Source organism: Rhipicephalus microplus, chromosome 9 (assembly GCF_043290135.1).
Source record: "Rhipicephalus microplus isolate Deutch F79 chromosome 9, USDA_Rmic, whole genome shotgun sequence".
Classification (NCBI taxonomy): Eukaryota; Metazoa; Arthropoda; class Arachnida; order Ixodida; family Ixodidae; genus Rhipicephalus; species Rhipicephalus microplus.
Genome location: NC_134708.1, coordinates 83,680,226 through 83,694,821, shown reverse-complemented (window position 1 = coordinate 83,694,821; position 14,596 = coordinate 83,680,226). Strand labels below are relative to the sequence as shown.

The following is a 14,596-nucleotide window of genomic DNA, read 5'->3' as shown; positions in this document are numbered from 1 at the left end:
AGATGCGAGAAGTAGCTATGTTCAAATCAGCACGTGACATTACATTGAGAACATTTTTTTTTCTTTCTTTCTTTTTTAAGATGTGCTGCTCACTTTCAGTGTGGCCATCAGCGCACTGGTGTAATTCTATATCATGTGTAATCCTAGCACAATAGACCATAGCGCAGTGCATGCATGTTGGGGCACCTAGTGGCAAAAGTAGTAAACTGCGCAACTCGTTTTGCTCAGATCAGCCACTGGCCGTAGACATCATGCTCATGATGCAGTGAATGTTTAGCCTATGGCACCATTTGTCGAGAGAAGAGCGAGCGATTTTTTGTCTTCGAAACTCAATAGTGAGTTTTTTGTCACATGCTGCACTACAATTTTTGGCTCGCCTCTTTGCAGGAGGCTTGATTGCCGATTGGCTGTGTATTTTTACCATGTTAAAAGAAGTCTTGCTGGGCCCCTTTGATAGGAACTCGGGACAAACGTGCTTACTCGGGAAAAAAAGACCTTGCAGATATAGCTGCAACTGCACGCTACTGTGATGCCAGTTCCAGTAACATGCTGCTGGGAATTACAGCACTTAATTATTACTGTGGATAATTATATCTTGATGAATGCTGTGGAATAATCAAGTATTAATTAATACTGTGAATGCACTTAGTACTGTGTATGAAAGCACCTAATACCTGTAAATGACAGCACTTAGTTATATACTGTGCCATGGTACTCTGGCACATTTTGTTCAAAACATTCTTGTACTGCATGACTATATGAGAAAAAACCAGGCACACTCGTATAATGCTGCTGGGCATATGTGTGTGTTAATCAACTTCTTTGCACCAGCAAGCAAATGCAGCATACTTGCATAATGCAGCTTTAGTGAATTTTTCTGCTGTATTCAAACACGACACTGAGCCAGAAGTGTTGTTTACCGCATTACCATATTTACTGGTTTGGGTGTAATAGTAATGTACCAACTATGATATGTAGTATATTATGACAATGCTTCTTGTTAACACAGTGCAGCTTATGCAGAGTATACGTGTTGCTAAACACTTAAAAAAAAGTGTTGCTACTTATACTGCTGGTGTCACACAAAACGTAGTATACAAGCACTGAAGGGCTCAAATTTTATCGTGTCTACTTGTGAATTGAAAGAGTTTATTAGTGAGAATGCCGCTGCTGATTTCAAGCACTCAGAAGAGTCCTATTGGCCCTTTTAATAGTGGTAAAGTGAGCTTTCCTGTGACACAGTTAACCAAACAATTGTTGCTTCAGACATTTCCAGAAACAGTGCATATAAGGACTATGACACTAAGAATGCAGATTCGATCTCCATTCTATAGCATTGAACACAAGTCCCAGTGTGTGCAGCTGGAATTTTGTCTTCACTTGAACAGTGCTGCCTTATATGAATAAGTGCTGCCTTAGTTTGGTTGAATGGGCACTGTAAGGATGTGCTTTTGTGATGTTTAAATAGTGCCTATGGTATTAGTCTGACAAAAATTTAAGGTTGTAATGTACATTATTGATTGATTCCCAAACAGGGTTTGAAACACTTCAAATAAATCATGGTGATGCCGGAGATGAAGACCCTTTTGCTTTCCAGCTCTCCAACTTAGAGGTAAGCTCAGCATATTTAGTGGTGTAGGCTTGTATGCAGGTGCGAGATTCCAGGTGCTAGCATAGAAACCTTTTATCAACAGGTGTGAGAAGGTTGTTATTGGCTTGATACTAGAATGATAATAATTTTTTAAAAGTACTTCAAGTTAAATTTGACATCATGATACAAACATACCTATAATGTTTGTTTTTCTTTCATAGCTTTGCTTATCTACTGTAAGCTCATCCACAAAACAAAAAAACTCTGCAGTGAAGCCAGACTTACGGTTGTTCAGCGATAAAATGATTGATCAGTCAATCAATCAGTTTTATGATTACACCACATGCTAATTACAAAGCATAAAGTATACAAATGATAGTACAAAGTAATAGACAAGGATGGGACCCTCGATTAAGCTACTATTAGCAGCAGATGATGGAAGAGTACATCGCTTCTAAAGCAATATACGTACTGCTGTAAAAGAAAAAGTATACAGAAACACAGATCTAGTAAAGGTGAAAAAAAGGAGATCGTAGACATAGGCATGCACATGGATGGGAGCAGAGGGAGGGGGGGGGGGGGGGGCTAAGATGGCCTCATAAATTAACATGATAGGCAGAGGGAGGGGGGCTCTGTGACTCTGGGGAGGAAGGTGGCAAAGTAAGCCCCTGAAATTGACATAATAGTATACCTGCCAACTCTTCTGAATTTTTCGTAAAATGTACAAATTTCCATCTCGCTCATGATATTACAGATCTTGCCTGAAACTTTTCGACAAATAGATTATTTCCAATAGAACAAAGCTGAAAGATCTATTGAAAAAGCGCAGCCTCTTATAAAGAGAGGACCTCGTATCCATTTTCCTATTCGCCTGTATTTTACTGGTACACTGTTTAGTGCAATTTCACTTTCGGTTGTATTAATTTCAATTAAGGAAAATTATGCTTTTGTTGTGGCCCATTGAAAGCAATGTGCCATACCACTTGTAGAACAATCGTAGTGCCGTCAGCAAAGTCAATGTATAAAGCTGTGCACTTCAAAATGAAGTTGAACGAAGACGCATCTATTACGCACAAGGTTTATTCATCCAAACATTTGTATATATTAGTTTGTCTTAGCCACTATTCAACACAAACAGCAAAAGAAGGTGTGTACATGTACAAAACACCTCAAAGGTTAAGTCATTGCCCAGGAATGCTCGCCTATTGTTACCTGTAGTCATGCATGTTGGGCGTGTTTCTTTTTTTTTTCCTTTAGGAAGCAGGAGAAGAGGCCGGTGGTGTACCAGTGATTCTGGATCGTGAAGGGCTGGCCATGCTGGGACCCCGCGATGTCGTCATCTGCCAGCAGCCTGAACCCTTGCGCTGCCGCTTCTACAGAAATGTCGTGCCGGATGTGGTGGTGGTGTCGTGTCCAAGTTGTGCCAAGGTGAAAGGTTCTTGTATTCCACCACACCCAACTGATACTTTGCCAAATAAGTTTAGGGACATGCCTAATAACACTCAAACCTCATTATAACAAAGTTGCATATTATACAAAAATAAGTTCTTTATACCCAAAAATTTATTATAAAGGTCTATTCTTAATACTGTATCTATTAGAAGACCATTTTTCATTTACTTTGTTACAACCAGTATTTCATTATAACCAGGTTTGTTATATCGAGGTTTGAGTGTATATTGCACTGTGGTAGAGATGCAGCAAATGCACTCTGGTAGAGATGGGCTGTCTGTGAACAGTCATCGTTTCTTCGCATCGCAAATTAGCGGTGCTTCACGCTTAATGCGCTCCTAACATCATCTGAATTAACCAGGTTGGGGAATAATATGACTGAATTAATGAAAGTTTGATGCCACTAAGTAGTACATTTGCTTGCTGGGACTAAAGGAAACGTCAGAATGACTCGGTTTTCCGAATCAACGACTGTCAAATTAACTAGTTTTACTGTGTCCTCTTTGCAGGTGTTTCACGGCGATGATTTTGAGATGCACACCCTTCAAACCAATGCCTGTCCATTCTGCAGGACCAAGCTTGAGGATGCAGGTGCCTAGAGTTTTGGTAGGGCTGTTTAGGCAAGTATCGATAGAGTCATCATGGACTTGTTTCTAAGGCAGTTCATTGCTGAATGTGAGGTCATGGGTTGAATACCCAGTCACGTATTCACGTTTTCGTGGTTGGCAAGGTACCCAGAAAGTGCAGCCAAGCGACCGATGGCGAGCCCCTGCTAGTGATACAGCAGTTTGTTGCTCGTCATTGGTCGAAGTATGTAGGTTAAGCACTTGTAACATTATGTTTTGGCACTCTGCAGTGTGCCTTCGACTCTCTTACTGTTTCTTTCAGCATCGCTACTAAGTTGCCAACATCGGGCACGAGTGGGTGCACCACCATCTCCTATTCATCTTTAAATTGAATTTGTTATGTGAAAGGAGTATATGAAAAAAGCATTTAATAATCTAGCATAAATTCAAAAAATGGAACTGAGACACAAAAAGAAAAAAAAAACAGAGTTCTAGCTATGGCCATAGCCTAAGTTTGAAGACTACGTTTTAACTAAGAAATCGCACAGTTTTCACTGTTTTTGTAGCATAAGCCACGCTGGCAGAGTTTGAGTAGTTTCGTGTGGCTTATCGAGAGCCTTGTTGCGAATGCCCGAGGAGCTGTGACGTCACACGGTGCACAGCTGGCGCTACGGAGAAGGCCTGGAAGCTCCTGGAGTGACGCGTCACTTGCGGGCTGGCCCGTGACTCGCGTGTGCTTGCTCGCTGGTCCGTACCTTCATCCATCCGCAGCTCACCCTATGTATACCCTGTCATAGCCGAGCTAAGCCACTGCTAATTTTTTTAATTTACCTCTAACTATCACACATATTTATGTGCTTAGCATGTTTCTGAGAGTGTTACTTAATTATTTATATACTTGTTTGCCCGTCTGTTAGTTTGTTTGAATATCTGAGAAGTACTATGAGTAGTTGCCGTGTCAAATAAAGATTTAACTTTATTTTTGCTGTTATTGACAGTGTCAATTATGGACTGTTGCATTCCCAACTTTTTTGTGTGTGTGGTAATCAGTTTAGGACAAGCAGGCTCAGATGAACTTACCTTCAAGCATAAAGAACAAAGAACTGGGATTGTGCAAATATTCGAATTTTCATATATTTTTCGTATAGTGGTCACTATTCGATTGGATTCGTACCAGATTTATGCCAATCGAACTCCCTAGGTGACCATGAAATCATTCAATATAGGCAGTTTGAAAAAAGAGATTCTTGCATTTCTATTCAGTTCAAGTGGTCAATATGCCACAGTTACATCCAAAATGGCTACAATGCCTCCCCGCACACTTATCGGGCATTTTGGCGCGTGCCCCAGCTCTCGTAAATACGTTCGGTACCTGCCGTGAACCCTGCTTAGCTACGCAAATTCGCATCTCGTAATGAGTGCCATTGATACCAGCAAAGTGCGGAATATATTACGACTACCTCGCATAGCGTGTATGGAAACGACGACTGGGGCAGAAAAGCAGACGACTCGTCCAGTTTTCACCAATATGTGTGTGTGCGTAAACAATCGCTAAAACTTCGTCGATACATAGCATTTGCTGCTGCGTAAAGGGAATCCTTCCTAGTAATGTGCAGTGCATCGCCAATTAAGCTGACCCTGTCACTGCATGCCTGGGTGCTTGCTGCACCGTAAGCACGCGTTTGTCATGAAAGTGTTCATGTTGCCCACTTCATTCCTAACTGCACACGGGTGCGGCGATTGTGAGCTGATTACATTAATGAAAGCAGCGCGAGTCTTTGCGATGCACTTAGTGGTCAAGAAGCGGCATGAATAGCAACATGGCGCATTTGTGACGTACGCGTACCACAAACAGCACTGGGGCACATGCACTACTGCACAGTTTGTAGTTGGTGATGCTTATTCATTGAAGATGCTTATAGCTTCATGCGACAACCAAGAGTTGTTGGCGATTGAGCTGTACTGGTGCACTTGCTGACTGCCCCTACCATGCCTCCGTGCATTTGCGCTACTTATCCGTAATCACATTGCCGCACTACGTCGTTGGTACGGCCGCTTCACATTTTTTACATGGATCGCTGCATTTCACTTCGGCATTGCGATAAAGCTGCTTTGCGGGCCCTGCTATTGCCACAAACAGATCGTCTCAGAAAAGAGCTGGTTGAAACCTACGTGGCAGAGCTGGCAGCTTCAATTGATGTGGTTTCGGACCAGAAAGTGTGAAAAAAAAATAATAAAATCGTATTCAAGCATCCAGAATTTCACCTGTTTTTATACATTCATGTTTATTGGGCAGATTAGGAACACTTAACTCAAAGGGAGCGCTTCTTGGCCTGTCACATGAGTTGGCCCTCTAGGAACGTTGAAAGAAGTGGAAAGGCTGAGGAAATACTGTCTTTTGCTGCTCTGGCTAAAATGTTGCCGGCCTCGCATCAGGTGCCTGAAATCTCGTAAATCAGTACAAATGAGCCTCTGCGTTGCTTCATTCTTGATGAGACAACTAGAGAACACCACGCCTCGAGCGCTTCATCGACCTAGCCAAAAGAAACACTTTCATGTTACTATCTCATAAGATTATGCTAACAGATCCTCCCGAACTTTTCTGTGTAAATTTTTCTTTAAACTATTGAAAAAATACTGAAGAAATATTAAAAAAATACACTTGATTTGATTCAAACTCAAGCTTCAATACATATTTGCATTTGCTTCACACTTGGAACACCTCTATAGGTGTTCGAGCAATCCCTTCTGCGGCCTTGTAAAGCACTTTGTCCCATCTTGTTTCGTTGTCTCTGTAGTTAAAAACGTAGTTGAGGCTTGGGAAGTAGCCGAAAATGTCTTTATTCGTATAATTGGCACATGCTCATGGGAAAGTACAACATCGGAGAAGAAAGAACAGGACAACCAGAACTGGTGCCGGAGGCATACTACATTCAACAAATATACACGCGTGAAAACTGCACGCAGCTGCATTGAGTATTCTCAGATACTTCATAAATGCTCAGTCACAAACGGCTTCACAGCAAACCACGACGTAAAAAACAGTTCTTGGCTATAACGGTAACTGTTAACACTGCTGCATAAAATTTAAAGGTAAAAAAAGTAACAGGGTGGGGTTGTGCTTTTCAATGTAACAAATGATGTTTATGTACAATGGCACTTGCACAAACTGTACTTGCTTGAATTGTGCCATGTCATATGCAAACAGGTAAACCACTGTTTGGTGCTACAAGCAAACCTGCTATAGAATATTTTGCTAGTATGTAAGGCTTTTGGTTCATTGCAACAGTCATCCCCTTGGCTCGAGTAGAACAGCATAGGCTTATGTGGAGGAAACCGAAATTGCTAAGTTATTCAAGACTGGAGAGAGCATGTTATTTCGAAACCTATTTATAATTATGTTGGCATGGGACAGTCGAGACAATAAGATGAGCATTAACACTTTTCTGTGTTTGCTCTTACGTCACTCTATTCCTTGAAGGTTCAAGTTTATTTATTATTAGATTACTTTTATAGAAATGTATTGCCCTTATTGGTTTGACGACTTTCTATGAACCCTCAAGCAATACTTTTTTTCAAACACATAGATTATGCAAATGCACTGTAAGTTGCAGCTGAAGGGAATAGTGCACCCATAGAAACCATTGAGGAAGCTGATTTATAGTTTCTTAAATTTTCGATTGTTGAAGTGTTATACTTAAACTCGTGCATATTTTCCAAGGCCCACCAAGTTGTTATACACATGGTGTGACCAGTCGTTTACCACAAAACAAAGGTGCCAACAAAGCACATTGTTCTCGCCAAAGGAACAAGAAAAACGTAAAAAAAAATATGTGTGCACACATGCACCATAACTCACTGCATCAAAACTTCAACTGCAGGTAGCAGTCACATATCAATGCTGTTTCCTCATTGTAGTGATACTACTGAACAGTTCTGTATGTGATTTCTTTTGTGAGGACGCCCTAACATGTACTGTTTGTCGTTGGAGTTGCATTTTCTTCGCTCTACAGTCTACAATAATTTTATGTTCATCTCTGCCGCCTTTTCATCCGAATAATTTGGTTGGATAGTTGTGAAATTTAAAAATTGCTTTTATTCTATGCACTATAGTTGCATTTATTTTTTGCTAAGAACTACCACTCCAGGTACTGACACAATGCAAACTGTTGAGATTAGTCGACTGGAAGATTCATTGTGAAGTGGCCACTATGCTGGAAGAGTTCTCACGTGCTTGAGCAATTGGTCTTATTCTTAATGCCGTCGAGGGGAGTGATTAGGTTCCTTCAGTATCAAAATGTCAGGTTGGTTTGCTGCAGTACTAATATGGTCAAGGGAGTATTGATGATTTTTTCACATTGCGATTTTTCAGGGCCTGTTGCATGCATAGTCATTTTTTTCTTATTACTTATTTTCTTATTACATTACTTGGTTGTTAATTTATTCTGGTGTTTTTTTAAAGAGCCTAGCGATAAACTTTGTGTATTCATAAACTACATGAAGAAGGCGAGGCTGAGGAAATAGCATCCCTGCCTTTCACATGTAAGATGCTGTCGCCAGCACTTTGTGGTTGCAACAAGTCATACATAAATGCAGTTCAGTTTCTGCACTGCCTCATTCTTGATAAGACAATTACAAAATACCGATCCACCTGAACTTCATCTGCCTGGCCAAAAGAAACACTTTCATGTTGCCATCTTCTAAGATTATGCTCAGAAATCCTCTCCGACTTTTTTTCTGCAATTTCACTTTGAAGTATTCTAAAAATATTCTAGAAATAATGCACAAACATTCGAAAAATATTGTAGTTTGTTTGCTCTCATACTTCAATATTCGAATTCGCTTCACATCCAGAATTTTGGTATTCGCACAGCTCTAGTTATAACTAATCAAGATGACTGAACAATTTTGCTGTAAGATAAGTTGTGGGTAGTTGGGAGGTTACCAGAAAAATTCCTTGCAGTCATTTCATACTCAGCTAATGCCAAATCGGTAAGTGTCATAGACGCTGCAACTTGGGAGTAAACAATTCAAGGCTGAAAACATTTATCTCGAGAATCAATGAGGACTGTTATATGGTCATAAACAATGCAATCGGTGCTCATAATTCGCACAGTGAGCGTGTCGAGAAATTTCGTGATCTGCATCTGTTGCGACACATTTTGTGCTTTTTTTGATCTATTGTTGCTCGCCATTGTTTGGCTACTGCCAAACTGTTGGGCACAGTACCTTTATTAAGTGCATAGGTGCGACCCTCTTTTATGGCAACCTCCAACTTTCTATTTGGCTGTCTGTGTTGGGGCTCCCAGGTCATTTGTTTTTTAGTACTGACATGTGTTGAGTACTCCAAATGTCTGTATTGATATATGTTGTTGTACTTGATGACAACCTGTATCAGCACTGCTGCATTGAAATTTTGTATGTACCATTACGCAGAAAATTAATTAAAGCTCTAATCCTTGTAAAGCTGTGCTGTTGATAGCCCCATTTCTTCATCATGTTGCCCTTGGAATAAAGCGTGAATCTTTTCAGAAGAATATGTATGTCATCTTTTTTTTTAGATCATATTCTGACTGCTAGCTGTGTTATATAAACATTAGCAGGCACATCAGTTTCATTTGTAATGCAAAGCATAGCAGCGTGTGCTCTTTGCAGATAAATAAAATGCAGATGTACGCGTGAGCCCGTATTCATTTTGATATGCTGCACACCAGTGTCAATAACTCTTTGTGTGACATTGTCCAACAATTTCATTTTCGCTTGTATATATGTAGCTTCATATACTATACGGGTTGTCTCCCTACGCTTTTGTGAAACTTTTAAAACAAGAAATGTAGCAACAGAGAAAGTCAGAAACGAACTGCTAAGACATATTGCAACAATAACATTGAATCACTTGTAAAGAAATATAAAAACACTTGCAGTTTTCAGAATAAAAAAAAAATTCACCTAGACAATGTTCCATTTTGCATGAAGAAGCTGTAACACATTCACAATGGTAAAAAAATAAGTAGCATGCATCAGTATAGAAGATGTACCATGCAAAACAGGAATTTCTTGCTCATGCAACAGTGTTTACTTTAAACAGAGGGTTTAGCTACTACAAGTTATTGTAGCTTCTCTCGTAAAAGATGTTTTGGTAGTCAAAATAAAGCAAAAAGATTGTTTGTGAATGGCCCATTTTACTTCAATGGATTAAGTCATCCATGACAACAGCAGTATGGAATGAATTCTTTTAGGTCACCTCTGTAAGATGTTTGTCTACGAGGGGAGCTTAACTTATGTAAATAATTTTTTTTGGTGATATACATAAAAACTGCAGGCACTGGTCATAAAAATGAAATTGCTAATAAGTGATGTGCACCTTATGGGCTTTGTGAGAAGTAGAAGTAATCGTACTGGCTTTTTTTTGTAATCATAACCTCCAAAACACAAAAAAGGCTGTCGAAGTGTCCTTTAAATCAAGGTGCAACATGCACCAAAGTTGCGAACATACTTTCAAACACAGCAGGTGGGGCTACTATTCCCACATTTTCGCTATTAGCTGCAGTGGCTGAGAAAGCTGTAATCCTACCATCACCACAACCAGGGATGATTGAATGCATCAGCTGGCTTTTCTACTACATAAATGTAGGAAAAAAAACATGCTGTAATTCAGTGATTGTGAAAAAAGGCCTCCCTACACCTGCCAATTTTTTTTTACTTTCCTATATGTGTGCCAAACATAAAGTTAATTTGACCTGAAACATGAAACGTGATTAATGCAGACACAAGCTGTCTACCGTCCTGTGCGGTGAAAATGCAATTGAGGGCATAAAATGCTCAAGATGACCGTTCTGTGAGCAGTACCACTTATACAGGAGCTTCATTACGCAATTCGTTATTGAAATCTATTAAGGGGCCTGCGACGCTTTTTCACCTGCATTCTGCACCGCTAGAGTTCAAGTAGGACAGAGTACTGCGGTGAATGCAAAAAGAATGATCAAAATCGCTACACCTGATAAGGAACGTTATTGACCAACTTTAAAAGCGCAGCAGACGACGAGAAAAAAGGTTCTCTTTACAATTTCACTCTCCCACTGGCATCAAAAGCTGGTTCAAACAACCGCACGCCTCTTACAGATACGAACCAGACAACTCGCCTCATGGTGGTCGTTGTGCAGCACTCCTAGCATTGTTTTGAAATTGTGTTCACATTTTCATATTTGAAGGCAATCCCCTTGTATTTCGGGAAGTATAAAAAGCGCTTTTGGAATTTTCGGTGAACTATAGTGTGGCCTATCCGGGACCATATGAGTATTACGTGTGGCTTGTCACGCCTCACCAATGAAAACGTACGGCCTGTGTTGGCACCTCCCCGTGCATCACTTCCAATCACAAAAATGGCCAGTGAGTGTTGCTCTAGTCCAAGAACAGTGTGCTTTTTTCATATAAATGCTATTATAACAGCTTTGTGTCTGGCATCGCCACTCCCACAATGATATTGGTGCATTCCACAGTTCGAGAAGAAACGATGAACGCAACATGCTTAATTTGGCCCCTTTAAGGACACACACATAAAATACAAATACATAGCGCAGCAGTACAAACCAGCACTTATTTCCTTAGTTTTTTGTTGTTGTTTTTAGCGCACTGTAAATTTTCATTATGTATGCCTACAGACACGCATGGTTATGTATACTTTTTCATTATGCAACTTGTAAAAGTGAGTGCTCGGCACCATATGGCACACTCTTGAGGATCAAAAGCATGGCCAAAGAAGGCATATGAAACTGGGCTCTGTACTTTGCTCACTACAGGCTATTTGACAGAGCAGTACATTCAAAGAAGTAAGAGTCCCTTTAAACAACAAGGTATCCACCTATATAAATATCCATATTCACAACAGTGAGCAATCATCTTTATCACTTGGCTTGGAAGTACAATGAAAAAACCTTGGACGACAATAGCCATAGCCTCCTGCACACATTAGCAACAGGTGATACCGAAAGCTAGCAGCCACCTAAAAATGGTGCCATTTTCCGAAAGTCAAATTTTTTGAAGTCGGGGTACTGAGCTGTACTCCTGCATATTTTATGCATGAACGTATGGGCACCAGCAGCACAGGGTCTCGATATCAGGGCTACATTTCCTGAGAACATTGTGCAGATGCACTAGGCAGGCATCATCGAGAAACACAGAAGGCTCCACTGAAGCTCAACAGGCAACCTATGCATCCATGTTGAACGAGGAGGTGGCTATGCAAGGCAGTTCGTTTAGTACGAGCGAATGGCCGACTAGCATTTGAAATTTTTGCTTGCTACCAGGTACAAGTGTAAGCAGCATTGTTTGTTTCTAGTGCGGGTGCCGCAGACACTGACTTTCACCATGGTGATCTAATTGTTAACATCTGTGGGTTCACAAACTTCTACTTCAAGTGAAGCTGCTACGTGCTTCATTCATTGGCAAGTCATGAGAATGGTGAGATACACTCTTTCGAATTGGCCTTTATGGGCTTGCGTTTTTGTACCTGCTTATAGCCCTGAATTTTTCATGAAGTGTAAAAGTTTGGGCTCGTATTGTGGTTCTACAAACACTGCACCAAGTTCTGTGAAACACGGGCTGTGTTCACGAAAAATGTTTCGTTCGAATTGTTCTGGTAGCAAAAAGATGCAATGGGGTACTTCTATAAAGCAAGTTCATTTAGACAAATGTCCAAAGCCTTTGAAATCAACGACAGCAAAGTCCTTGAACAAGTTACTGTGATCCGGGAGCAGCCTGTTTCTTGCACAAAAATCTGAGCTGTTACAAGTTCACTGCTCGTGCGCCGAATATTGTTCATAATACATGAATTTGTCCGTTCAGAAGTGTGCATTCTGCTCAAAATTGAAAGAAGGAAGAGTATTCAGCTGATAGAAACACCGCCAGAATTTTTCTTCATGAGGACATGGGGTCTGACCCTATTCGTATGTGCATGTGTTTTGTTGTGTACAGGCATATATACAAAAAAATTGTGAATATTTAAGGATGGTTAGTGTACTCAAATGTCCCCAGTGGCCACACCACCCTAGACGTTTAGTTCTGTTCTTGACGAACTGTCTACAAATGGACACAGCTTTAGAAGTCCAGATGCACACGAACCTACCCAATGGGCGTGGGTAGGTTCACGTGCATCTTTCGGTGGCTCATAGGACTTCGATGGCTTATATGACTTCTTAAATATCCAGCTATAGCCTATTCAAACATTGCTGAACTCCAACTGAAAAAAAAAAAGAAATTTTGACTTTAAGTGCAAAATATTTCCGGTTTTTTGATAATCCAGCTATATACGCTATAAGTCAGCTGAAAGTCAATTAACATCAAGCTTTCATGTGGCCAAATTTCAGCCTGGAAATCTACCAAATCCAACTGGACATTCATCCATGCATGAGTTATTCAAGTGCAAGTCTTTCCAGCTGGCAATATTTTCGAATCAACAATACAGCTGGAAAATAACTTCTACTATTTTATTTCGTACAGCTGGAAAATAACTTCTACTATTTTATTTTGTCTGTGCCCTTTACCTTTTTATTAATCTACCTCACTTTCAGAAGCTAACCGCCAGTCGGCCATTCGCTCCCCATTTGCATCATTCAGCCGCCAAGGCTAAGTGAGTGGTACACAACAGATGCAAGACACTAGGGCGTCGGAGCATGCGGCGCAGGATCGGCTACAGTCTTGTGGGGGGAGTGAACTCGCGCATCTCTCGCTCAGTAAATGCAGTCTGGCCATCACGGGGGATACGTCAGCGGCACTTTACTGGAAGAGGCAAGGGCGGCCAATAGGAAGTGGAGCAGCAAACCCGCGTAGGCGTGGCCTCGTAGACGGGGCGGTGCCGCGTTGCAGCCGTCGTTGTTGCACGTCAAGATGCAACCGCGCAGGACGTCGTTCCCATACCGGAAGACGCCGCACGAATTGTCCATAGTCTCCAGGGAGCAGATCCTGATCACCAGCTCGATGTTGGTGTCCACTGGATAATTGGGCAACATCGGGGAAGGCATAATAAAGTGGCCGTAATAAAAGCACCGGCGCAGGTGCGTAGCCAAAGGTTGGCACACCAGGTTCGTCTTTCCCCGCCCCCTCCGAATTTTTTTTTCGCCATGGCATACAGAGCGAAAAATGACCACTTTAAAGGGGTGCCCCCCTCCCCCCCCCTGTTTTAGCAGCGTCTGCGTACAGCACACACACACACATTGCCCGTAGTGGTCTAGTGATTATGGTACTTGACTGTTTACCTGAAGGTTGCATAATCTAACCCCGGCTACGGCTGGAGGCCCATATGCTTTATTGATTGTTGAAAGCCCGTGTGATTTCATTTAAATGCGTGGTGTAGAGACACTGAAGAGGAAAGCAATTTTTCGCATATTAGTAACGTACAATTTTGCAATCCTGATAACAATACTGTTATAGCGACAGGACGCTTGGTAAGCGAAAAAAACGCTTGAAAAGAAAGTGCGAGGGGAAACACCACCTTGAGATTCCCACGCCAAACACCATGACGAAGTCGTAGGTTTTGAAGGCGTCTACTGGGTCCTACATTGCTCGTAGTCGATAGAAATGAAGTGTATTGTCATCTTCGGGTGCTATAGACCTATACGAAGTTTGAGAAAATTTCATCGAGCCAATGTCGCGAAAATATGAAGAATACATTGTGAAAACTTTGACGTCACGCGCTGAGATTTTCGCACAAAACTTAAATATGAAGCTTCAACCTCGATTTTATTCGCGAATATTGAACTTATGATTTTGAAACATGGCATTATAGTTCTCGAAGTGCATTCTGCCAATCTAAGCTAAGTCATTGTTTTTCTTTAGCGTTCCTTTAAAGAAACCCATGTGGTCGAAATCTCCGGAGCCGTCCACTATGGCGTCTCTCAAATTACGGTTTTGGGACCTAGTACCTCAACTATTATTAGGTTTATTATACATATATTGTACCATAATTGTTGATACGCAGCGTGCATCAACC

General features: G+C 41.1%; 2 protein-coding genes across 2 annotated transcripts in view; one reads left to right on the top strand and one right to left on the bottom strand.

Annotated features, from left to right (window-relative positions):
• LOC119163163 (intraflagellar transport protein 122 homolog) overlaps positions 1-4,588 on the top strand; it is a 79,330-nt gene extending 74,742 nt beyond the window's left edge. The window contains exons 25-27 of the mRNA XM_037415108.2: positions 1,536-1,612; positions 2,849-3,019; positions 3,553-4,588. Coding sequence (XP_037271005.2) covers positions 1,536-1,612; positions 2,849-3,019; positions 3,553-3,642 — 338 coding nt within the window. The 3' untranslated portion in view covers positions 3,643-4,588. The remainder of the gene's footprint in view (positions 1-1,535; positions 1,613-2,848; positions 3,020-3,552) is intronic.
• A 1,843-nt stretch (positions 4,589-6,431) lies between these two features.
• Positions 6,432-14,596, bottom strand: part of LOC142771975 (UPAR/Ly6 domain-containing protein bou-like) — a 32,157-nt gene continuing 23,992 nt past the window's right edge. Inside the window, exon 3 of the mRNA XM_075874017.1 lies at positions 6,432-13,597. Coding sequence (XP_075730132.1) covers positions 13,359-13,597 — 239 coding nt within the window. The 3' untranslated portion in view covers positions 6,432-13,358. The remainder of the gene's footprint in view (positions 13,598-14,596) is intronic.